This window comes from Rhinolophus sinicus, linkage group LG03 (genome assembly GCF_036562045.2).
Source record: "Rhinolophus sinicus isolate RSC01 linkage group LG03, ASM3656204v1, whole genome shotgun sequence".
Taxonomy (NCBI): Eukaryota; Metazoa; Chordata; class Mammalia; order Chiroptera; family Rhinolophidae; genus Rhinolophus; species Rhinolophus sinicus.
The window spans coordinates 110145242-110171251 of NC_133753.1; the positions used below are offsets into that span (position 1 = coordinate 110145242).

Consider the following 26010-nt stretch of genomic DNA (forward strand, 5'->3'; position numbering starts at 1 on the left):
TCGTCACCTAGGCCCTCATTCCACCCAGTCCTCTCTCCCTTTGTCGCTTCAACCCAGCCCCTCCCACTTTTGCAGGAGAAACATACTGGTACCAATACCAATATGAGAAAGAAAAGCCTTAAAGAGGTCAAATCCAAAGAGCCTTCTGAGCCTGGAGTACAGATTTGCCAGAGGCACCTTTGAAATGTCGAAGCAGGAAAAAAAGGTTAAGGAAATGAGTTGTTTATAAGGGTAGTTTCCTGCTAAACGCAGAAATAACAGCTACCAGTTGTGGAGCACTTAAACTGACATCTCATTAACCCTCACAACAATCCTGTGAAGTTGGTACATTTACTATCTTACATGCCAGATGCTGCAGAGGTAGTTAGCAACTAGAGGCAGCATTTGAACCCTGGCCAGTTCAAACCAAAGCCTGGTGCTAACTGCACCCTGGACAATGAAGGACAATGAAGGCAGGGTGGACATTTGTACTATGAGCAACTGCAGAAAAATATAGACGCCTGTAATTATACCCAAGTTGTAAATTTATAAACATGAATGAAATACAAATATAAAAGGCTAACCATTTTCTAAAACTGAAGAGAGTGAATAGGTTGCATCAGCAAAATAAAAAATTCCAGCATTTATTTTGATTTGTACAGGGCACCATCTGATTTGATTGAAATCACTCTTAATGGTCTGGATTAAACATGGGTTCCTTCATACACTCCCATTTTGAAAATGTGATGTCATATGATACAAATGTTAGAAGAGTCAGATGTCACAGTTTGCTGACTCCAGCAGGGAGTCCCTGTAGGGAGGCAGTTCCTATCACAGCCCAGGATGCCTGATTTCTCTAGTCATGTTTAAGTTCTCCAAACCCAGGGTATCCCTTCCTGGGCAATGCTAGTACTCCACTGTTAAATGCTTGCTCATTGATTCCCTTTTTAAAATTTTATCTCCCTTCTATCTAAACATCTGTTCTATTTTTACAGGTTTTTATATTAGTGTTTATATTAATAACTTTTGGGCACAGTACATTTTACATTAATTTTCATGCTGTTATTAACATTATACAGACAAGAAAACTAGAGGCTACGTAAAATTTCCAGTCACACAGCTAGTAAGTAAACAGCAAAGTTCAAACACAGGTATGTCTAATTCCTAAGCCATTGCTTTGACAATTTGCTCATCTTCACTCAGTGGATGGTTTAATCCATTTAACTGTATCCTTTGGCCAGCACTGAATATCATAGTGTCTGGCAACTGTGTTACTAGATAGATGAGGTTACATTTTCAGATGTGGGAAGCCCATTATGCTTTGCTGAGATGACACCCCATGGGCCTCCTTTGAACTTCATTCTTGAACTTCCTGTTACCCATATGCCATTTCCTAGGATGAGGCATTTCTCCAGAGCTCATTACCTGAAAATGCCATACTCTTTCATGTACAGGCCTCCGGCGTGCTTTCGTGCCTGCAATCCTCCCCCTGCTCCTCCTGTAGCATGCTCCCTCTCCAGTCTACTTCTATCCCTCCTTTGCTCAAGCCGAAACCGAGGAATCAAACTTGATTTTTCCATTACCTGCTTTGCTCCACTGCTTTATATATAACCAGAGGTGACAGTATATCTTGGTAAAGATACATGTCCATCAGCAAGTTCTAGTTAGCAGAAAAAATGGAAATATAAATCTAGTGATGGGATTTGGGGTGTCTTGGCAGGAAATAGGAATTTGGAAGCTTTGACCTGTGGCCCGTCATTGTTAAAATTGTCTAAGCCTGTTTCAAGGAGGGGGCGGGGGTCTCTGACTAGCTCCCACAAGATATTGGGATATTTGCCCCTAGTATACCAGAGAGCTCTGGGTGCATTTAGAATTAGCTGCAAACCGTAATAGCGAATCATTGGGTTGTAACAGGGAATGAAGAGCTATCAAAGAAAACTTCTCTGGTTGGTGTCTAACACCAATTTCATGATGATGGAAAACTCTGGAGTCAAACAGACCTGACTTTGAACTTGCGGTGTGACCTACGAAGTTCTTTAACCTCTCTATGCCTCAGAGCCTCTGAATAACAGAGCTAGTTCCCTTGCAGAGTAGTTGTGAGGATTAAGTCTGAATATGTACATACATGTACACTTGGTGAGTGGACAGACAGAAGACAGATAAAATTAGATGTCCCTCAACTATTAGATTTCTTCTCTTCCCTTTCCAAACTTCAAGACTGAAAAAGACAAAGAACTCAAACTCATTATTTGGACTGATTAAACATCCGCAAGCTTAAAGTGGCAGGTTACTTGCTCTTGAGGATTATTTTGGTTTTTCATTTTTAAAAATGTATTTATTAAGAAAAACACATTCTGCCTACTTCTACTGAAACCTCAAATGATTTCCTCTTATGTAGACAGCATCCCAATCGAGTAACTCTTTAAATCCTAAACATTCAGACATTGTTCCTCCAGAGATCGATGGAAGAGCAGGTACCAGTACACAGGAGAGTGACCCACTCTTGTTGTGAAACAGGTTTTTGGAAGGAACTGAGTTGCAGCCAGGAAGATGATTCCAAAATTTCCAAATGCTTCTGGCTAAGGCCTTCAGATTTTATTTGAAACAGATTCTCAGAGTATCAAACACATCTTTATTCAAGTGGAGGTACAAAAGCACATTGTTAAACCAAATGCATACATGTGATTTTTACATATTCTACTATTTACGGATTAATTCTGTTTCATAATCACCGGAGGTGACTATTAGTCTTTACAAGTAAAGGTATACACGTTCATTAACAGGGAAAAAACATGCATTTTCATTTGCTTTTACATTTAGATCAATTCGTTTAGATCCCTCCCTTGCCCTGATGGGATCCTAAGCTTGCTGATGCTAAGAGGTAAAACATAGTGGCAGAACTATCCTAGAGGTTAGCTGTAAGATGCTTATAAAGCGAGCAATACATTTTTATATATTTGTTGAGGATCCCTCGTGAATATTATAACATCTGAACTATGAAGGCCTCAATTGCTGGAATGACTAGAATTTTAAATAACACTTGTCTTATTCACAAAACGTTATGAAGCTTAAGATGGAAAAATACAATAAAATGCTTTGACATTATCTAAAGAATCACGAACTATTGCTACCGTGTTTCCCCCAAAATAAGACCTAGACGGACCATCAGCTCTAATGCACCTTTTGGTTAGCAAAAATTAATATAAGACTCAGTCTTATTTTACTGTAATATAAGACCCGGTATTATATTAATTTTTGCTCCAAAAGGTGCGTTAGAGCTGATGGTCTGGCTAGGTCTTATTTTGGGGGAAACACGGTAGGCGTTACGATGAACTCTGGAGCCAACATCTGTGATCACTTTTATCAATCAAGAAACCCATGTTCTTTTACATGGCTTGTAGAGTCTAGTAAAATACAAAAGTGTGATAATGATAAATAATTACACACAAAGCCCCCACTTCAAATACTGTCCTGGATTGATGAGGGAAGACTGGGGACAGAAATTAAAATAGATAAAGCAATCGTAACAGTTAAAATTTTACCAGGAACAGACCTGCCACTCTCTTGAAATACTCTCTCTAGAGATATTACCTAAGAACAGTAATATTTTTGTTGGAAGGCTGAGCTCTCTCTTATGAAGCTCTTTGAATTTTTTATTAGGTTGGTGCAAAAGTAACTGCGGTTTTTGCAATTATTTTTAACCTTTTAAACCACAATTACTTTTGCATCAACCTAATAGTTTATATTCTTTATGTTTTGCCCTATCAAAAGCAGACCTAAGCATTTTGCTGGTCTTCAATGGAAGTATATAAAGTGATTCTAAACTCAGACATGCAGAACAAGCGCTGAATGCAGCTAGCCCACCATAATCTCATCGGCTCCCTGATGTCCTTATCATCTCTTAGAGGGCTGTGGACGCAGACAGGCAGCTAAGAACCTGGGCATCACTTTAAAATGTTTAGCTGCCTGCCATGAACTCAGGGGAGACAGAATTATTCATACTCATGGATGAACAGGATGTGGAAATCCAATTTAAAGGAAGTTGCTTCACTTTATGAAAGAAGACACCAGAATAGCAACATCAAGTAGGGAAGGCATACCTGCTGGTGAAAAGCTTAAAACTAGGAAACCACCAGTCCAAGGCGCTTAAGAGAATGGAGAAATCCATAGGAATTCAAGTGCTGTGGCTGGAAACGAGTATGTAGGGTTCTCAAAAAAGAGCAGGCCCAACAGTCTGTTTTGGAGAGAATTTGGGCTGAGAACAGCAGAAAAAGCTAAATGAGCTATATTCCAGATGCTGATGTTTTAACATTGGAGTAATACCTTAGGGAAGCTGTGAATAATAAGTACCAATTTCAGGAAATAAAATGTTTATAGGCTATATTAAAATAAAAATAGCTTAAATGAATTCCATAAATAAAGTACACATAGTTACATACAATACCTATTATATTAAATAAAACAATGCCGTAATAAAACAGCACTGAATTCACCAAGTCACTCCTCAGAATAGATTCTTTTGCAATGAAAAAGACTGGAACTATATATTAATGATTTCATATACAAACAATAAACAATTTTCTCTCCAACATTTTTATGTCGAATAAAGCCTGAAATATGGCAATAAATTTTTCCATTTGCATTATACCAGATTCTGGTCTGGTGCAGGTATTCCGATGATGAAAAAGACTTGAACTCCTACACTCAAATGATTTCTCCAGGGTATGGATTCTTTGATGTTGAATGAGGATTGAAATATGATTGAATCTTCCCCCCCACTCCCCCCATCCCTACACACATTGATTACATTCATAGGCTTTCTGCATGGAATGAATTTGATGATGAACAAGGTAGTGTCTTTGACTGAAGGTTTTTTTCACATTCATTAGTGATGAAATTTTATTCCTGTATGAATTCTCCAATGGTGACTAAGGTATGAACATAGCATGAAGCATTTACCACATTCAATATATTCGTAGGTTTGTTCATTGGTATGGGTTTGCAGGCATCGACTGAGTTTAACTAATAGCTTTACTACATTTGTCACATTCAGAGGGTTTCTCTGGTGTGAACTCTCCGATACTGAATAAAGGTTGAGCTATAATTGAAGGTTTTACTATATTCAGTACATACATGATTTCTCCCTGGGGTGAAATCTCAGATGTTGAATGAGGCCTGAACTTGACTAAATGTCTTCCCATGTTCATTACATTCGTAAGGTTTCTCTTTGGTATGAATTCTTTGATGTTGAACAAGGTGTGCTCTCTGACTGAGGTTCTTTTCCCATGCATCACAATCAAAGGCTTTTTCTCTGGTGAGGACTTCTCGTTGTAGGACAAGATCTGAGCTATGATTAAAACTTTCTTCATAATCATTACACTCAGAGGATTTCTCTTTCCTATGAATTTTGTGATGCTGAATAAGGCATGAGGTTTGACTGAAAGCTTTTCCACATTCATTACATTCATGTGTTTTTTCTCCTGTGTGAATTCTTTGATGCTGAATAAGATGGGAATTCAATCTGAAGTCTTTCCCACATTCATTACATGTATAGGGCTTTTCTCTGAGACGAATTCCTTGATGTTTAATAAAGGTCAACCCACATTCATTGTATTCATAGGCTTTCTCTTCACAGTGAACTTTCTGATGTTCGACTAGGTATGAGGTATGACAGAAGTCACTGCCACATACAGTACACTTACAGGGCCTCTCTCTGTGAATTCTCTGGTGTTGAGTAAGATGTACACTACGACTGAAGACTCTTTCACAACTGCTACATTTGTAAGATTTTGCTCTAGTGTGAATCCTCTTATGCTGAATTATGCCTGAGCTCTGACTAGAGGATTTGTCAGATGACTCACAGGACTTATCAGACACTTCACATTTATAGGGTTTTTCTCTAGTATGTATTCTTTTATGTCGACTAAGACTTGAACTCTGACTGAAAGATTTTTCACATTCTTTACATTTGTAGGGTTTCTCTCTGGTATGAATTCTCTGATGTCTAGAAAGGGCTGAGCTCTGGTGGAAGACTTTCTCACATGCATCACATTTATAGAATTTCTCAGTGGTAGGAATGCTTTCACATTTACTAAGGTGGGAGAGCTCCATCAAGCTTTCTTTATATTCACTACTCTGAAAATCCTGTGTTAGATTTATGTGTTCCTGTTTATCAGCAGCTGAATTCTGGTTGAGGCTCATGTCGTACTTATCAATGTCATCAATGTTCTGTATTCTAAGATCTTTCTGATCTGTATCAAGGGTAGATTCCAGACTGAAGCTTTTTTCAGGTTCATTACATTCATTGTTCTTCTCACTGGTGAAGGTTTTCTTGCTGATTGTTATTTGCCTAAACTCCCTCTCCAAGAAGAGAAATTTCCTTAGGATTTCCTGAAGCCTTTCTAATCTGTCCTCAGGTTTATACACTTCTCTAGTCTCAGGAACTTGGGCAATATCCTTTTTGAGTCTTCCTACTCTCACTTTGTATGAATGTACTTCTTCTGAAATTTTCTGCTTAGGAATCAACAGCTTGTTCTCTTCTCTGGTATCTCCATCTGATTCAATATATAAATAGAAAATGCAAATATAATCTGTACCCCGTGCTTAGAAAAAGAAAACTCAGAGAGGAAAATACTAAATAATCTAGTCTCTACCAGGATGAGAGTTTATTTACTCTGAAACACAGGCACAAAATCTCAACAGCAGATAAAAGGGTGTGAATAGGAACAGTGAGGTAGGATCCAAATGGTTCAGGGTATGGCAGAAACAGAAGGTACTTTCATGAGACTAAGAAGATAACCAATTAAGGTGTTTCAAAGGAGTTAATAGGGAAAATAGTTCAAAAGAATTAAAAATAAGCAACTTAAATAGGGACTTAGTACAACTTGTGGATGACAAGGAACAAAATAAATGCAAAGAGTTTATCAAAACTGAAGGGAAAGGAAAAAGCTCTCCATTCAGTGATACAGGCAGAGCTCTTCACTTTGACTGTCAAAGTAGTTACAACTTGGCTCAACAACTGGACTTTACTTTCCTACTAATTCCATCTGATTGATTCTGCCTTACTCACCTGAGCAGTCATCTCTTAAGACTTCTCTATTCTTAGTTTCCAGATCAAAGACCAGTAGATCTTGTTCCAGCTGGGAGATCCCATCAGGCTTGAAAATTGGAAATCCTGCTCACAGAGAAGGAAATGGGATGTGGCAATTTTTCAGCAGATACTACACCAACCCATTTTTCTATTAACTAATGGTTAATGGAGAAAGTAAATTCTTAGAAGACACTGGGGAAGCCTGAAGCGTGAGTGGCAAAGATGCTCTACAAGGAGCTCCTATTTGTACTCTAGAAAGAGGCGTGTTAGTAAGGGGCAGGCTGATGCCTTTTGGGAGCAAGAGAAGTCATCTAACATTCCTCAGACAAGGGAATTTGTGCACGGGATAATTTCACAGAAATTATTATTTTCAGTCCTCATCTGTTGCTTATAGATCAATCTTGTGTTAGACCTGGTCTATAGTATTAGACCTAGTCAAAATCCAGGTAATCAAAATTACAACTTTGCTGGACTGGAGAAAAGTGAATACTCAAGCCCTGTTGCAGGGTGAGCTGAACTGTAGCAACAGAATCAGTGAAGCCTGAATAAATATTCCTAGGACCAATCTCAAGAAACAATTCATTTCAATTCACATGAGGAAACAAAGAATAATATGACACATTCTCACCCATTAGGAGCTTACACTCTTGTTTATCCAACAAACATTTATGCAAAGTGTGCAGGGGATAAAGAGCCAAGCAGGAAAGGTCCATCCCTTCAAGGACTTTACACTCTTAAATGCAGAGACAGAGATATAAATAACTATAATATGATATAGTGAAGCAAGTACAATAAAAGTGCATCTTTACATAAAATGGTCTTTGTCTGGCTTGCATAATGGACTGGGAAGATCTAATCTCTTTTAAAGTGAAAGAAAGAGGCAATGAGCTTCTGAAGGGGCAGAACTATTATAGTATCAAAGGGGCATTATTTTATATGTGTTCAGCCCAGAAAGCTTCTAGTAGCACACATATAGGTCTAGCTCAATCCTCTCATCTCCAAAAGCCTTTCTCTCCACTTACTGAATGTCTACAAAATTTATCTGTTCCTCTTATCCTGGCATGTCATTATATAATGGAGTTTATACATTTTTTAAAAATTGGTTTCTAGTATCTTCATCTCTACCTGATTTATAAACTCTTTGATAACAAACACCCATGTATCTTGTATCTTGCACTTGTTCTGATTAATAATTTATTTAAGAGCTGCTCACTGAGTGCCAATTCTGTGCCCAAGAGTCAGCATATAACAGATAACCAACGTTTTAAAAAGGGCATTGGGCCTGGAAAATATGATAAAGCAACAGCTGCTCTCTTGGGATTCCATATGAGAGCCTATGAGCAGAGAGATCAGAACAGATTATAAGACTGACATTTACTGGGGCCAGCCTTGTGGCTCAGGCGGTTGGAGCTCCGTGCTCCTAACTCCGAAGGCTGCCAGTTCGATTCCCACATGGGCCAGTGGGCTCTCAACCACAAGGTTATCAGTTCAACTCCTGGAGTCCCGCAATGGATGGTGGGCTCCGCCCCCTGCAACTAAGCTTGAACACAGCACCCTGAGCTGAGCTGCCTCCCGGATGGCTCCGTTGGTTGGAGCGCAGGCTCTCAACCACAAGGTTGCTGGTTCGACTTCCGCAAGTGATGGTGGGCTGCACCCCCTGCAACTAGCAATGGCAACTGGACCTGGAGCTAAGCTGCACCCTCCACAACTAAGACTGAAAGGACAACAACTTGACTTGGAATAAAGTCTTGGAAGTACACAGTGTTCCCCAATAAAGTCCTGTTCCCCTTCCCCAATAAAATCTTTAAAAAAAAAAAGATATTTACTGTGTTTCTGAATTCCTTCTGGGCAAACAGTCGATTCTCCTTTTGCACACTTAACTTAGTTAAGATCTTCCATGTCAAATGAAATAGTTTTGCAATTTAAGAAAACGTTAGTGTGGCATAAAGCAGCAACTATTCTGCTCAGAATTCTGATAACATAATTTGCAACTTTTAACTTTGAGATATTAAGGTGCTTCTAAACTTTGATAACTGAAATAAATTTTGGTTATTTACTCTGTATCTACACTTAAATCACATACGCACAACAAAAAAGATCTTCATGTAGGATGAAGGGTTTGATTTTAGATTTGTGTTTAAAGTAACGTAGAAAGGTATAAGAGAAAATGCTTAGCTGGCAGTTAGAGATACAAGATTGCAGTTTACAAGAGCAAACAGGGTTCAAGATACAGACTTAAAGTCATCTGTATCATCAAAATATTAAGCTAAGGTTTACTGTTTACTAAGCATTTAGTAGGTGCAAAGAACCACACCAAGAGCTTTACAAGCTTTCACTCAATACTCACCATACCTTTTTGAGGTATGAACTATTATTGTACCCATTTTAGAAATGGGAAAATGAAGATTCGTTAATTAACTTGCCCAAGGTCATAAATGGTGAAGCCAGAGCACAAACCCAGACAGTCTTATTTTAGAACCTGGCTTTAAAATAATCTAGTAAAGGGGCGGCGGATGGCTCAGTTGGTTAGAGCACAAGCTCTGAACAACAGGGTTGCCAGTTTGATGCCGGCATGGGCCAGTGAGCTGCGCCCTCCACAACTAGATTGAAAACAATGAGCTGTCGCTGAGCTTCCGGAGGGGTGGCCGGATGGCTCAGATGGTTAGAGTGCGAGCTCTCAACAATAAGTCCCACATGGGATGGTGGGCTGCGCCCCCTGCAACTAAAGACTGAAAACGGCGACTAGACTTGGAGCTGAGCTGCACTCTCCACAATTAGATTGAAGGACAACTGCCTGGAGATACACACTGTCCCCAGTATTCCCCAGTAAGATTTAAAAAAAAAAGAAAATCTGATCCAAAGCTCCTATCAGTTGTGTCCTTTCCAAACAAACATTTATGTAACTACTACCGTGTTTCCCCGAAAATAAGACCTAACCGGACCATCAGCTCTAATGCGTCTTTTGGAGCGAAAATTAATATTAAGACCTGGTCTAGTATTATAGTAAAGACCAGGTCTTATATTAATTTTCGCTCCAAAAGACGCATTAGAGCTGATGGTCTGGCTAGGTCTTATTATCGAGTAAACACGGTTATGAGCCAGGTACTTACATAATCTAATTTAATCCTTGGCACAAACCAGAAAGGTAGACATTATTTTTCATGTTTTAGAGATGAAGAAAATGAGTGTCAGTTTAAATATTTGCTCAGCATATCACAGCTGCTAAGTGGAACCCAAGTCTGATTCCAGTTTATATTCTTTCCAATCTACCACAGGGTCACAGAAATCATTAAGGCAGGTTTTCTTGCCATTGGCCTGAATGCCTTTTACTAAATTTAAGTCAAAACTGTGCTTTCAAAATATGTATTTGCTTTAAAATTTTTCCTATCTAAAATTATCTTTTATTAAAACCTTTTGATTTTTAAAATTTAAACCTTGACCATTTTCTAATTAGATCTATTTTTAACTTAATCCGGTCTTTAAAAGTAACATTTAAAATAATGGCTGTATGCAATGTCAGAGGGGTAGTAGATGGTGGGGGGGGGAGGATTATCACTGTGTGAGGGATATAAATGATAAATGTCTATTACGTTGTTTTGTGTACCTGAAACTAATAAAAATAAATAAATGATATAAAATATATATATACCTCATTATTTGGTTTGCTGCTTATACCAGACTTGTGCTAAAGTTTAGCCATTTGGAAGCTTCATGCCTTTCTTTCCTGGTCCTTAACAAATACACAAATAAAATCTTTCCTTAGCAATATCTTTTTGTGTATATACCTATTATAAAGGAATATATCCCTAGCAATTTTACTTCTTCATGAATGTATGTCTTTTCTGCTCCCAAACTGTACAACCTTATGCCTATCTATCCTATTTATCTTGGCCGTTTTTAATTATCATCAGAGTACAAAGCCATAAAAATATAAAAAATGCCACATGTGGTTTAACTAATTGTACTAAAGGCACAAAACACTGAAACAGAGCATGGGTTTCAGAGTCAGATCTGAGTCCCACGCCCAGCTCAGACCCTGAGTGGATCACTCACCTTCTCTGAGCCTCAGTTTCCTCAGGTATAAAACAGAATAATACCTGCTCACAGGGTTAAGGATTAAATGAGATATAGTACCTAGTAAATGGTATATAGTACCTAGAAACATATTGGATGCTCAATAAATAGTAAACAGCTGTGACAGTAGGACAGTCTATACAAAATCATTTTTGTCCTCAGGACATCAATTTCAAAAAGTAAAGGGTAAATGTCAAACATTCCTGATTTATCAACTCACTTACCTTCAACTAGAATTTTGATAAGTATGTTTCTAATGCTGTCATTAATAGGGCACCTGCCAAACTAGCCCATGTGAAATGCAATCCAAGTCTCTTTCCCAGTCTTAATCTTCATTTTAAGCACCAAGTCACAGATTACTTCCCTTTGGGTATGACCATCAAGCCAGTAATTTACACACTGTCAACAGAATATGCTTTTAGATTTGGTAATGAAAATTATGACTTTTTAGCTATTTTTTTCATTCTTTTACTCAGTTGTTCATATTCTGTACATTTACTACATACTTAGCATAGTCAAAGCACTTAACCAAAGGACTAAAGTTCTGATGTCTGTGGCAAATACAACTCAGAGCTACCGCCATGATAAAAAGATATAAACTGGAATGTAGGGCTGCTAAGTCAGGGACTGAATTATAAAGTCTCAATTTTATAACACCAAACATAAAGCTGTTAATTAAGTGTGTAACTTTAAATCTTACATGGAGTTTGCTGAACCCACAAATATGAAAATGACTTCCCCAAAACTGTAAAAACTAATTACTAAAGAGATGCTGCTAACTTGGTCACAAAAGCAAACTGAGGAGGATTTCTTGTATGCATTTGTGCCCAGTATGTGTGAGTGTGCATGCGTGTCCTGTATGTGCAGAGATGACAGAGGAAATGGGATGAAATTCAGTCCAATAGCATGCTGTGTTATTTGGCTGATTAAGCTGTTAAGAAGTTTCTTTACTCCAAAAAGTAGACAGATAAACTGTTGGAAATTATGTAATTATTAGATAAAATTAACAGTATCTTACAATTACATATCATTGTACAATATACAAAGTTGTTATACATTCAAGTTGATACCCTGAAATAAAGAAATTGAACTCTTTTGCCCTCCCATTTCCCCTCCATCAAGAACAGAGCTAACGAACAGTTGATCGGGAAAGGTCATATAAATGCATCAATCTATTTAGCAAAAAAGAATAAAGGGGACAAAGGCAGGACCCTGGAAGGGGCCACAGGGACTTGAAGAAGACGAGAATGTTAAATATGAGGAAAGCCCAGGGGTCGCAGGAGAGTTAGTCAACACACGGGGCAGGTCCTGTTCACTACAGAAAAAGAGGGGCGCACAGCATACATTCCACATCCTGAAATAACATGAAAAGATCATAAATGAAGAGCTGGAGTTGAACTTTGTGGTTTCTCAGAACACAAGTAGATGGCCACCAACCGCGGCTTCTGAATGAACTCAGGATTCAAAATGCATCTGGTGCAACCGAGGGCTTCCTGGGCCCTTCAGAAATTTAACAAAGGTCATTTGAGGAGCTGCAATTTTACATAGTGGTGGCATCCTGGGGAGCATCTATTCCATCAATCAAGTGTAATATCTTATAATTGTGGAAAAGGAGTTTCCGAGCAGGGACGAGCAATATCGATGGGAAGCCGATACTTGGGCCATCTCTTGGAGATTCCTGCCGAAAGGACTGCAAGTGTTTCTCCAGAGAAAGCACTTGCCTGGGTATGACTCAGGGCCGGGCAGGAATTCACACTATGAATCCGGGTGGTGGGAAGACGGAGAAGTATGCCTATAAAGATCAAAGAGCCAGGAATGGAAAACACGCTAAAAACTTTCCCAGTGGGCAGGCTGCCTCCCCACAGACAAGAAGATCTCTTTAATCCTGAGTGTAATCGAGGAGACAAAGCAACACCCTGGATGCCACCAGCATAGGCAAAGCAAAAAGAGAGACAAAGAGAAAAGAATAACTGAGATTAATAAAAGAATAACTGTGACATACATAAATAAAAGGAACTGAACAAAAGCAGGGACAGGCAAAAAAAGAAAGAGAAAAAGGAGCAGTGCTCACATCAAAAGGGCTGCCAACAGCCCCACTGATGTTTCTCCAGCACCACAGGCTGCCTAACCTCTGCTGCCCACTGTACCATCCAAACGACAAAGGAGAGACTTGGTTTAAGTCTGAGACTTCCACTCCTGGGGATGAGATTACTTAGGGTTACCACCTGGGTGACGCACTGAAATGTAGTACAGTGAGTCGTGTCTTTAAATGAAGTCTCTCAAATTCTGTCTGCTTGGAGATGAATTTAGGGATCTTAAGAGGGATTACTTAACAAGGACTTTAGCCTCTCTCTAAAAATGGCATTTCTTCTTCTGAGGAAAACGGGAAACTCGGATACAGGAGCACTGAATTACCAGGAAGGAAAGAGTCTGCTTGTGGGTTGGGAGGCTCTAGAGTAAGGGTGTCAAAACTGCGGCCCGCGGGCCAACTAAGGCCCATGAGCCATTGTTAATTGGCCCACAGCAAATTCCAAAAATATATTTAGTTTACTTAAATAAACCAGGTGAGGCAATATGTACTTCACCTCGAGTGAGTGGCCCGGCTGTTTGTGTATTTTACCGCATATGGCCCTTGGTAAAAAACGTTGAAAAAAGTTTTGATACCCCTGCTCTAGAGTCTCTCATAAAAAAGGAAAAGACAAGAAAGGTAAGAACTTAGGCAAAGCACAAGCAAGTTTCCCTTTTCTAACCAGATACCCCACAAAAGCAGGAACTGTTAACTCAGGATAAGGAGTAGAATGTCTTACCCTGAAACTCCCAAAGGAAAACCACTCCTGGAGGAGATGACCTTAAAGATGGAGGATTCAAAGGTTCTAAGACCAGGAATCTGAGCCACACTCTACTTTCTCAGAAACCTCATACCTACTCAGTACAGAAATCCCAACAGGTAAACTGAATAAAAAGACAGTCCTTACCCAGCGAGACCACGTTCCCATAATTCTCTAACATCACTTCTCTGTAGAGCTCCCTCTGAACAGGGTCCAGGCATCCCCATTCCTCTCGGGTAAGGTGCACAGCCACATCCTCGAATGTCACAAACTCCTGAAATAACACAGCCTGGCTGCTCTGGGGAAGGAGGCCATGACAGCACCACGGCCAGAGAACGAAGGAGACAATACAGAGAGATCTCCCGTGTGTACTTATGTCGGGAGGAGTGAGAACAGATTAGAATTGAGGGAACAAATTCCACAACCCTTTAACATCTCATAAGCGCCCAGCACAGCACCAGGGACAAAGAAACAGTGTTTTGCTGGTGGTGTTAGGAAGACGGGAAGGTGGTCTGTGTGAAGTCCAGGTCTCTGGAGAGAATCAGTTCCCAAACTGGGGTCTGCTACTGAAAAAAATTCCAAGCAAGGTTTACAGAAGGGATGAGGGAAAGGCCACACTCAGTCAGCAGCAATAGTCCCTGAGGAAAAGCAGAGGGTTCCTCAGCTCACCTGGTACCTGGCTGTCAGGAGTGCAGCTGCCTGGTCTCCTGGGCTTCCCTCGTGGGGAAGAGCAGGCACCTGGGGAACAGGTGGAGCTAAGGGAGGAGAAAGGAGCCAAGAGTGAGAGCAGCCCTTCCCTAGGGCTCCCTTACAGGAGTCAGTGGGACGTTTCTTCACATCAACATTCTAGTAAAACCAATGAACATTTATCAGGTATTGAGTGTGTACTCTGCTCCTCAGAACTTGCATACCCTGCTTACACATGTTTAGACCCGTGATAGAGGATTTTATTATGAAATCTCATGTTTCACTTTATCCTCATGACATGACATTCCTCTAACAGAAGGGGAAGCACTATACCTCTTTTGCAGATGGGCAAAGCAAAGCATAAGGACTCGCAGTGACTGGTGCAGGACCACGGTGATTTAGTAGACTTCTGACCCTTTCCCAAACACTGTTCTGTAAACATCACTAAGCCTTTCTCTTATTAATGGACGGTGTCTCTGCAACCAGTGTGTAAGGCCCCTAAGAATAAGGAATGGTCATCTGTTTCCTCATAATCCTTTCCACACTCCCCAAGTTCCTCACAGCACTCTACATACTGTGGCACTCAGTGTCACTGACACAAGTTATTTCAGGCACTGCAGTTGGCCACAAGTAAGCTAAGATTCTTACAAAACAAAGGAAGTACAAGACAGATCAACCTATCTAAACAGTACATAAAAATGTTATATCATAGAGTCAATGTGACATGTATACATTCATACAGGCAATTCCTTGCACTCAACCAAGGAATTAATGGGTGCTTTCTTTATCAAAGTTAGATTAGTCACAAACACTGCAGTTGCAATAGAACAGCAGGTGGCAAAGCACACAAAGTTATCAAAGTGCAGCGAAACTAAGTGAAGGGAACAGGGTGAGGGACAGGCCCCAAACCTAAGAGGAAGTGAAAGCCAGGCAGGGATTGTGAGATGTGGCAAAGGCAGCATATCTTAGAAATTATTGTGGCTGTGGTAACTGGAATAAAGTGAAGGTTGTATGAACAAAAACAGCTGGAACAAAGTGAGTGACCACCTCTGTCTTTTAAGGAAAGATGGGCTGCCCTTAATAGAGGGTCCCAGACCAGGACTGAGCATCTGCCCTCCCTTCCAGACCTCCCTCCAGGGGCCATCTTCTTACTGAAGTCCCAGGCCTGGGAGCAACTCTACACTCCCGTTCTCCTGGATGTCAGTGCTCTCTTGGCCTTACCCCCAGTGAGTCCCTGTTCCATGGCGGAGTCCTGCACGACCTGAGGCTCTGGGGGCAGACCCTCATACTGGGTCTCCAAAGATTGAAACTGGACCCTTGATGATCCTGCTGCTTCCCGGGCTGATATTTCCTCCATCCCTGTTCTGGAGAACAATGACCATCACTGTGGAGTGAGATTAGGAGAAATTATTGTAATAAATTAAAACAGCCCATCATTTCATATCCTCAGGACTTAGCAAAGTATCTTATATATTGTAGTCAATAAAAAATAGTCAATAAAATTAAACTACAAAAGGAAAAGTGGATATTATTCAGTTTTAAATAGCTGAGAACCAAATCATACGCTCCAAGAATGCAGGTTTATTTGAACTCCACTAAATCGGAATTTGTGGTATTTCAAACACAATCAAGAAAGTACAATTTAATAGTATAAAGATTTCTGTGGAAAGTTTAAAATATTCGAAATTTACAAACTTCTTTCAAAGCCCAAGTTTGTAACCAGAGAAATATGCCACTTATGATTGCTCATTAATTTTTTTTAAAGCAGGCCCTTAGGAATTACTTGGTAAACACCACGTCAGCCCACATTCAATGACTAAATGGTCCTGTCTAAATAACAAAATTTCACGTTTGGAGTCAGACCCTTCGCTTACTCAAACTAGGCAGGCAGGCCTTTTCCCACAATCCTGACAGTAACCCAGGGAAGAGCTATTATTCGAACAGGTTTGACTGGTGTCCTTCAAACCCAAGGACGCGACAGGGTTCCGTCTCCCTTCCGCAACACTAAAACAGGGCCCTTGCGCCCGGTCCTCAGAATGCCTCACCCGGCGCTGCCCTTCTCCCACTTCCCTGTTAGGTGAAGACTCGGTCCCAAAAGGGCGAGGCGGCTCACAGAGACCCTGTTCACTCCAGGGCAGTCACCGGGTCCTGACAGCCGGGCCCTCAGTCCGCGGGGCATCGGGGCAAATACCGACTGAGGTGAAACAGGCCCTCGCACCATCCGCCCCGCGCGCTCCTGGGGAAGCAAAGCGCGGCGGGCAGGACCGGACACCTCCTCCTCCTCCCCCGGAGGCTAAACAGGGAGCCAACCCCACTGCGACCCCAGGACGGCTTCCGGGGACTCACCCAAGTGGAAATGCGGGCTAAACTGCCGTCCTGTCGCAGACACCTTTGCTCGCCGGGCCACCCTGGGCTTTCGGGAGTCGCTCTACACCGCTTGGAGGCCGGCGCTTCTCGGTGGCACTTCCGGAGGCGGAGTCCGACGGCTTGGTGCGGAGGGCGGGACCCCGGATGAGGGCCCCGGATGAGGGCGTCGGGTAAAAGGTGGGAACTACGGAAGGCGGCTTGGGTCGCTTTTCCGTGTCAATCTTCCGGCTTCGTCTCCTCTGCTAAACTCGCTGGCTGCCTCTAGCCAGTATACCAGTAATGACCATGACAGCCCCGGACTTGGGAAAGGGCTTCCGCTGGCCCTTCCCTGCTTCAGCCCTAATGGTCCGACTTCCAGGAGTCAGCCGGTAGGGAACTAGCACAAGGGTATAGAGTACATTTATTAAAGAGACGATTGAAGGCGCTTCGGTGATAATGAGGACTACAGAAAATCCTGGGATCGGAATCTACTGAAGTTCTTGGGGGAAGGCGGGAGCATTGAGCATATTGAAGTGGAAGAGAAACTGAGACTGGAAGAGAGCCACATACCTGGGGAAAGGCTGGACTGTGCAGAAACAAGGATAGGTAAGCACGGAGGACGTGGACAGGCAGGCCCCGTGCTAGGACAGAATCCCTTAGGACATTATAACTTCTGGATCCTTAGGGAATGCGATGTCTTGTGGTGGAAATAGATCCGCTAGGGACTGGCAAGTCTCTTGCAGAATCAAAAAAGTGGAGGGAACTTTAGATATTACTCCTTTGTTTAAGCTCACAAATCAAATATCCTTAAATGCTATTTGATATCAAATTATAAGAAAAATCAAAAGCGTGGCATTCTATATGTTTTTTTCAAACTACGTCAGCTTCATATTCTGATGTGTCTTCCCTTTCTTTCCTCCTTTAGTATCCCTGGTTTAATACCTTGTTTCCCTGAAAATAAGACCTAGCCGGACAGTCAGCTCTAATGCATCTTTTGGAGCAAAATTTAATATAAGACCCGGTCTTATTCTATAAGACCGGGTATAATATAATTAATATAATGTAATACCAGGTCTTATAATATTAGACCGGGTCTTATATTAATTTTTGCTCCAAAAGATGCATTAGAACTGATTGTCCGGCTAGATCTTATTTTCAGGGAAACACGGTATAACTTCCTACTATGACACAATCTCTCTAGTTAACAGTATCCCTGTCACAATGGAATCGGCATTAACATAGAAAATGCACTGCTTAGCCAGTTGCTTGCTGGACAGCTCCAGCTAGACACTTTCTTCTGTTGAACAGAAATATACCCCCCTGGTGATGTCTTTTTCCTGTTGAGATCCCTGGGACAACAGATTACACATTACTTTCTCCTTTTCATTAACAGCTCTTCTAATATTCTAGGATAGCTGTAAGTTTGGGGTTCTTTCCTGAGTTGCTATTTTCCCACAAATTGTACCTATTAGCAGAGTGCTGCATTTCTCCAGTAGAGATGAGCAAACTGGCAGTGGTGCATTTGTGTCTAAGTTTTAGCTGACTTTAGTTTGCTCCAGTGAGAGGACGACAGGAGGGACCAACTTAAGGGTCTACTTCCCACCAATAGCATCAATCCCTAACAAAGAGTGGTAAGAAACAGTAGCTACTCCTTTGCTTCTAAGCAAAATTTTCTTTCAAGGGTTCCTCAGATAACAGGTGGAAACAATTAACCAACTCATAAAATTTGTGAGTTTTTAGTTTATAATATATAGCTTTAAAGAAAATGTGTAAGCAACCATTCCCAAGGAATTGAGCACTTCGTTAATCTTTCCTTTATGCCTACCATTGCACTAGGCATGGATAGATACAAAATAAGTAAAATATCACACCAGACTTGATGCCTGCCCCGAATATGAGTTTGTCTTCCTGACTGCTTTGCCTCTATCAGCACCATCATCTGAGGGCTTACAGGATGCCGTGTCCATTGGACATACCTTAAACCAAGGAAGCTATTTTGTAGTCAAGGAGGTGTGACAATGAGCTTGTAAAACACAGAATTCATGGTGCTTACTCACCACTCAGAAGCAGTGAGCCTGATAGAAGTGTGGAATGGTATGTCGAAGATTGTTGAATTGCTGATACAAGACATAGCACCTCGCAAAGTTGGGGATACAGTATATGCATTGATATGCACTGAACCAATAACATATATATGGTATTGTGTCTCCAATAAAAAGACTACATAACTACAGGAACCAAGGGTTCAAAACAGGAGTGGCCTCTATTACTGTCAGACCCAGTAATCCATTTATGGAATTTGTGCTTCCTATCTCCAAGGCTAGAATCTGCTGGGCTATAGTCCTGATTCTCAGGTAGAACATTTCTTTTAGGAACTACATTAAGTGTTCTACTGAACTGGAAACAGAATACCACCAGGCCACTTTGGGTTCCTTGTGCCAGTAAATCAATAGGCAAACAATGGAGTTATAAACATCCCCACAGCCCCTGCCACACACACTACATAAATACAAAAACATACCCAGCCAGCTGCACTCAATAACCTACCTTCTTGAACCCTTTATCAGTTTAATGTAAAAACAGGCATGGGAGTAGAGGGGAGAGGGCAGGTTTTAGACAAAGAAGAAAAACAATGCATAACAATGTAATGGCTCTTAGATGACTTGAAACACTGAACAGAAATATGAGGAAGTATGTGGAGGAAGACGTTCTGGGAATATGTCTTCAAGGAGGACCATAGGTTAGTGAGCCAGCCAGTGATAAAGCAGCAAAGACCTACTCAGGTGGTTTATTGAAGAGTCATAGGGAAGTGGAAAGAGAAAAAATGACAACCACAGCAAGGTCAAACCTCATAGGGAATGGAAGACTTATCAGGGCTTTGAAAGTTATGCAGAATATCACCTAGTCATTGGTAACTTCTACAGTAGGTAGCTGTTCCTTTTGTGGACTTTCTATTGTGCTCAAACTTGCCTTGGAACTTAGAGTCGTGTCAGTCATTCAAGGTCTCAGTTACTGTTTTATAAAAGATGAAGTTTCTTGCTCTACCCAAGAAGTAATGGTGAAAGCCGTAATTATTGATAACATTTTGTCAGCAAAATGGCTCAAATTCGACTTACTATAATTAATACCATTGATGTTATTCTGCAAATTCCCTGGACACATTAGCCAGAATCAAATCGTATAACTTCTGTTATTGGAAAGAATGTCTGTTGCCCATAAATCAAGTATTTGAATATACTGACCATTCAAGTGGTAAGGCATAATCAGGGTCCCCAGAGAAGCAACCACTTCGGGTTTGTTCCTGACTTCACTTTGATCTTCCTCTGTCTACACTTTTGTTTCGGTTCCTCTGCCACAGACACACGATCACTAAGTATTATTGTTTGATAATAACTAGAATTCCGATTACTGCCATCAGTAAGAAGAAGTTGGAGAAACATGTAAGTATCTGAGCAGGGCAGTATCAAGGGAAACTTAACCCCCACTTTATCTGGATTGTTAAAGCTGAGCTGAGGAGAGAGATGCCCTCCCCAAAGCCGAACCCTGCGATTGGAGAACAAGGACGCCTAGTCCTCCCGCATTTCTAGAGCGGACCCCGAAACGCAGCCCAGTCCCGGAAGACGGGGGTTGACGCACTTCCGGCTTCTGTGACAGACACAGTCTCACTGAGTTAGGGTGAGCAGAGTTCATTGGTAACAAACTCGCTGTCCTACGATCCTCTGGGTCAGCTCCCTTTTCCATTCCAGCACCCCCAGGCTTCTCCGGGGTTCACGGTGAGACGTGGGTCCAACCGGGGAAGACGGGTGGGGACAGAGGTGGATGAGTATGGCTGTGTTGCGCGGTCCCTCACGTCACGACCGCCCTCGAACGGGGTGGAGGGTCCACGTCCCCATCCTGCACCCCAGCCTTAGCGGTAGGCAGCGCCGTTTCCCTGCAGACAGCCCCGGATCCAAGCGGGAAGGGAACGACGACGTTTTCATTTCCCGACTAAGGTAGGATGAGATGCCTGGGGGACCGTGAGTAGGCAATCTGCGTGTCCCCGGGAAGAAGCAGTCTCGTCCTTGGTTTTCACTCAAAGGGGTCGGGGACAAAATGACTCGTTTAATTTCCGTGTTCCCTAGGGAATCATTCCATTTGCTCTCTTTCCGGTGAGCTTTTTTTCTAAGTTTCTAGGGACCCGAGGTGCAAAATGAGGAAGACACTCAAGGCTCCTAATCAAGCTCCACGGGCTGTTTTCTTGGTTGTTTTTTGTAATAGTGGACAAGTGTAAACCTCTCAAGTGTTTGCAGATCATCTGCTCACCCCCCAAACCCACCTCTATTAATGGTGGTGATTAAAGAGTGTTTGAAGCCTCATGAATATTGTGATTTGGATGCAGTAAGATTATATATATTTCACCCTTTTCCTTTAAGTTTCTGAACTTTCTGAATTTTTTTAATGTATGATTTCAGACATTAGTTGGATTTTTCAGTTGTGGGAGCTGAGTTTGACTTGGTGCGGTGTTTAGTGAAGGGAGGTTGTGGTGATGTAGTGGCAAGTGTGTTGGGCCTTTAGGAGACTAATTACCAGTGCTCCCTGCCACTGACTACAAGGGTGGTCTTGGACAAAACACCACCAAGTCTCAATTTTGTCCTAAGTAAAATAAACTAGCTTATCTCAAAGGGCCCTTCCAACTTGAAAATTCATTGATAGAGTGATATAACTGAAAAATCCAGCTAGGCCAAACCTGATGCCCCATCTCCATTTCCTGCAGTACCACCAGGATACAGAAAGATACTTTCATTATGGAGAGAGAGGTATAAGAAAACACAGGCCAGTGCTAAAAAGATCATTTGCAATCAATAAATGAATTGTGGAGAATATACTGAAAGCAGATCAATGAAACCTTATTGTTTGCTGGAGAAATAGGTTGGTTACACAGTGTAATAGGAAATATATAAGACACTTACCGAATTAACATAATTTTTTATGCGTTTTAAACCCGCTGCCATAATATTTTTCCCATTCTTACTCAGATGTTTCATAAATAACCCGACAGTCGCAATGTTCTGAAATCTGTTCAATTTTTATAAATGACATGCCCTTCTAAATACCGAAATACCAGGCCTATAATGAATTTGTTGAACTTTGTACAAATGGGCAGAAAATGTTGACATTGTATTCCTTCAAACAAATATTTTTTAAATGCCTGTGGGTTGCAAGGAACAATAAGCGACTTAAGGGCAACCATGAAAGCAAAAGACAGTCTTTATTCTTGAGGAGTTAATCTAGTTGAGATAAGGCATGAAAGCATTAAAAATTAAATTTCAGCATAAAAGCCATCAAAATATTACAGACCAAACAGTGATGGAGACAGTTAACGAGTCTAAAGTCAAAAGATGACTGGGTGCTAGGATCATTCAAGAAATGTAAAATAAAACCTAGTCTTTCTACAGCTATTTGCCCAGCATGTGAGCAGGAAACATCCAGGTAGGCCTGTCCAGGTTGGGGAGGCATGACTATGCTCCTGCCCTCATCTCTGCATCTTTTGAGTTTCACCTCCTTGGAGTCCCTTCATTTTGACAAATACTGCCACATGGGGGAAGGCCTCTGGGGATGTCATGCCCCCTCCCCCACCTTTAAAACTTTAACCCAGATGTCAAAAACCAAAATTCATTTTCCTCGATCTTAAAATACCTGAGACAGAATGAAGGGAAATGAGCAAAGAAAATATGATAGTTGGAAGATGAATATAAGAAGGGCAACAGGGGCCAGCCCGGTGGCTCAGGCGGTTAGAGCTCCATGCTCCTAACTCCGAAGGCTGCCAGTTCGAGTCCCACATGGGCCAGTGGGCTCTCAACGACAAGGTTGCCAATTCAATCCCTCGAGTCCTGCAAGGGATGGTGGGCTCCGCCCCCTGCAACTAAGATTGAACAGGGCACCTTGAGCTGAGCTGCTGCTGAGCTGCTGCTGAGTTCCCGGATGACTCAGCTGGTTGAAATGCGTCCTCTCAACCACAAGGTTGCCGGTTCGACTCCCACAAGGGATGGTGGGCTGTGCCCCCTGCAACTAGAAAACGGCAACTGCACCTGGAGCTGAGCTGCGCCCTTCACAACTAAGACTGAACGGACAACAACTTGAAGCTGAATGGCACCCTCCACAACTAAGATTGAAAGGACAACAACTTGACTTGGAAGAAAAAAAAAGGCCTGGAAGTACATACTGTTCCCCAATAAAGTCCTGTAAAAAAAAAAAAAAAATCAACTTAAAAAAAAAAAGAAGGGCAACACATGATGACAGAGGTTGGTGCAAAAGTTATTGCGGGTTTTGCAGTTTAACTTTTTAAACCGCATTTACTTTTGCAATATATGCTATAAAATGGCAGCAAAAGTTAGGGCTTATCAGGAAAGATTAAATGAGTTTCAGCATTTTAAAAATATAAATACAAGTTTTAGTTTTCCCTACGCCCCAGCAGATCATCTTGTACACTCTGCTTTGGTGATCACTTTTTAGAGTGACTAGATGTCACTGTAGCAGCATACTTAGGGCCTTGGGCTTCAGACTTGGGTTTGAGTACTGGCTCTACTAAACTATACGTTATTTAATCTTTCTCAGCTCCTCTTTTTCATCTGTAAAATAGGAATAATAATCTTGTGTACTTTATTAGGTTTCCATGGACATTAAATGAGCTGGTTATGTAAGGCATCAAATCTGCGTGGCGCACAGCTAACACAAATGACAGTTGTTCAGCATTTACCATGTCACACCATTGGATTTAGTGAATTGTCTTCATGAATACTTACATGAGGTGTTGGCAGTACTTACATAGCAATACAATGTTACTTTTTAATGCTTCTATTAAATTTTTCTACCCTACAGGATTGTAAAAACCAATCTCATAAAATACCTAGCTCAGAAAGGACAGTCCTGCAAACAGACCCTATTTGGATCAAGTGAGCCAGTTCCTTGAACCTGAAATAATGACTGCTGAGTCAAGGGATACTGCAGATCTGTCTCCGCAGACTACTCAGGAGATGGAAGGCATAGTGATAGTGAAAGTGGAGGAGGAAGATGAAGATGAGGAGGACCATTTTCAAAGAGAAAGAAATAAGATAGAGTTATCACCACAATTTCCTAGTCATTCCACAACTATGAATGAGAGAGCCTTATTATCATCGTATTTAGTTGCATATCGAGTGGCAAAAGAGAAAATGGCTCACACAGCTGCTGAAAAAATTATTCTTCCAGCATGTATGGATATGGTACGTACAATTTTTGACGATAAATCAGCTGATAAATTAAGAACGATACCTCTTAGTGATAATACAATATCTCGTCGAATCTGTACTATTGCAAAACATTTAGAAACAATGCTCATTACACGGCTACAGTCTGGTATAGATTTTGCTATCCAACTTGATGAGAGCACTGATAATGCAAGTTGTCCAACACTCTTGGTTTATGTGAGATATGTGTGGCAAGATGATTTTATAGAGGATCTGTTGTGTTGTTTAAATTTAAATTCACATATAACTAGATTAGATTTATTTACTGAATTAGAAAACTGCATTGTTGGTCAATATAAATTAAACTGGAAAAATTGTAAGGGAATTTCCAGTGATGGAGCAGCAAATATGACTGGAAAACATAGCAGAGTTATTGAAAAATTGCTAGAAGCAACCCATAACAATGCTCTTTGGAATCACTGTTTTATTCATCGAGAAGCTTTGGTATCCAAAGAAATTCCACCAAGTCTAATGGATGTATTGAGAAATGCAGTGAAAACTGTTAATTTTATTAAAGGAAGCTCACTGAACAGCCGACTTCTTGAAATACTTTGTTCAGAGATTGGAGTTGACCATACCCACTTACTGTGTTACACGGAAGTTCGTTGGTTGTCTCAAGGAAAAGTATTGAGCAGAGTATATGAACTCAGGCATGAGATTTACACTTTTCTCATTGAAAAGCAATCTTATTTGGCAACTATGTTTGAAGATGACATTTTGGTAACAAAATTGGCATATTTAAGTGATATTTTTGGCATTCTTAATGAATTAAACTTGAAACTACAGGGGAAAAACAATGATATATTTCAATATGTTGACCATATTCTAAGATTCCAAAAGACATTATTATTGTGGCAAACAAGACTTAAAAGTAACTGCCCTAGCTACTATATGTTCCCAACATTGTTACAACACATTGAAGAGAACATTATTAATGAAGACTGCTTAAAAGAAATAAAATTAGAGATATTGTTGCATCTCACGTCTTTGTCTCAAACCTTTAATCATTACTTTCCAGAAGAGATATTTAAATCAGTAAAGGAAAATGTCTGGATGAAAGATCCCTTTGCTTTTCAAACCCCAGAATCAATAATTGAGTTAAACTTGGTGCCTGAAGAAGAGAATGAATTGTTGCAGCTCAGTTCATCATTCACGCTGAGGAATTATTATAAGACATTAAGTTTATCAGCATTTTGGATTAAGATCAAAGATGAATTTCCGTTACTAAGTAGAAAGTGTATATTGCTATTATTACCATTCACAAATACCCATCTGTGTGAACTAGGATTTTCAATCTTGACGCGATTAAAAACAAAGAAAAGAAATAGGCTCAATAGTGCACCTGACATGCGTGTAGCCTTATCTTCATGTGTCCCTGACTGGAATGAACTTATGAACAGGCAAGCACACCCATCACATTAAATACAATCTTTGTGAAAGTTTGGTTTTGTATTTAATTTTAGGCAGTGTTTTGTATATTGTATTTAAATAGTAATAAAATTCTATTTGGAATTGACTATATTTCTTTTTCCTGTATAGTAACAGTAAGCATTGTTTTAGGAAACTTGTCAGTTACATGAAGGTGTGTGTACAGGGTAATATTGTAAAATACGTTTCTGGGAATGTCACTTTTGAGAAATAGCGCTCTTGATAGTGTTATGATCAGACCTGTTCCCCTGTCCACTGCTGCTGTCTTGCTCCTTCCTTTCAGGCAGAGCCCCCTTCAGTTTCTCACCATGGA

General features: G+C 40.8%; 1 protein-coding gene and 1 non-coding gene across 9 annotated transcripts; one reads left to right on the forward strand and one right to left on the reverse strand.

The window, feature by feature from the left end:
* Positions 1 to 2559: 2559 nt before the first annotated feature.
* Positions 2560 to 17161, reverse strand: ZNF655 (zinc finger protein 655). 8 transcript variants are annotated; one of them, XM_019718346.2, is made up of 6 exons: positions 17005 to 17161; positions 15880 to 16042; positions 14641 to 14726; positions 14119 to 14245; positions 7049 to 7153; positions 2589 to 6533 (listed from the first exon to the last, which is right to left on the reverse strand). In XM_019718346.2, the coding sequence occupies exons 2-6, from the start codon at positions 16013 to 16015 to the stop codon at positions 5137 to 5139; spliced, it is 1851 nt and encodes a 616-aa protein (XP_019573905.2). In that variant the 5' UTR covers positions 16016 to 16042; positions 17005 to 17161; the 3' UTR covers positions 2589 to 5136. The 8 variants fall into 8 exon arrangements, with proteins under 8 accessions (XP_019573907.2, XP_019573905.2, XP_019573906.2 ...); XM_019718347.2 differs by lacking the exon at positions 17005 to 17161 and adding an exon at positions 16704 to 16959; XM_074328507.1 differs by lacking the exon at positions 14641 to 14726.
* A 2782-nt stretch (positions 17162 to 19943) lies between these two features.
* Positions 19944 to 25785, forward strand: LOC109438457 (uncharacterized). The gene is made up of 2 exons (XR_012494949.1): positions 19944 to 20777; positions 23863 to 25785. It is a non-coding gene; the product is annotated as an uncharacterized LOC109438457 (transcript).
* The last annotated feature ends 225 nt before the right edge of the window (positions 25786 to 26010 follow it).

Excerpts from the sequence above, each read along its gene's own strand:
- ZNF655 (XM_074328506.1), bottom strand. The coding sequence starts at position 16,879 with ATGGTGCGAGGGCCTGTTTCACCTCAGTCGGTATTTGCCCCGATGCCC. Across the intron at positions 14,246-15,879 it reads GGAACAGGGACTCACTGGGG|GAGTTTGTGACATTCGAGGA; the intron begins GTAAGGCCAAGA and ends GTGTTATTTCAG. Across the intron at positions 6,534-7,048 it reads CTTAAGAGATGACTGCTCAG|ATGGAGATACCAGAGAAGAG; the intron begins GTGAGTAAGGCA and ends ATATTGAATCAG.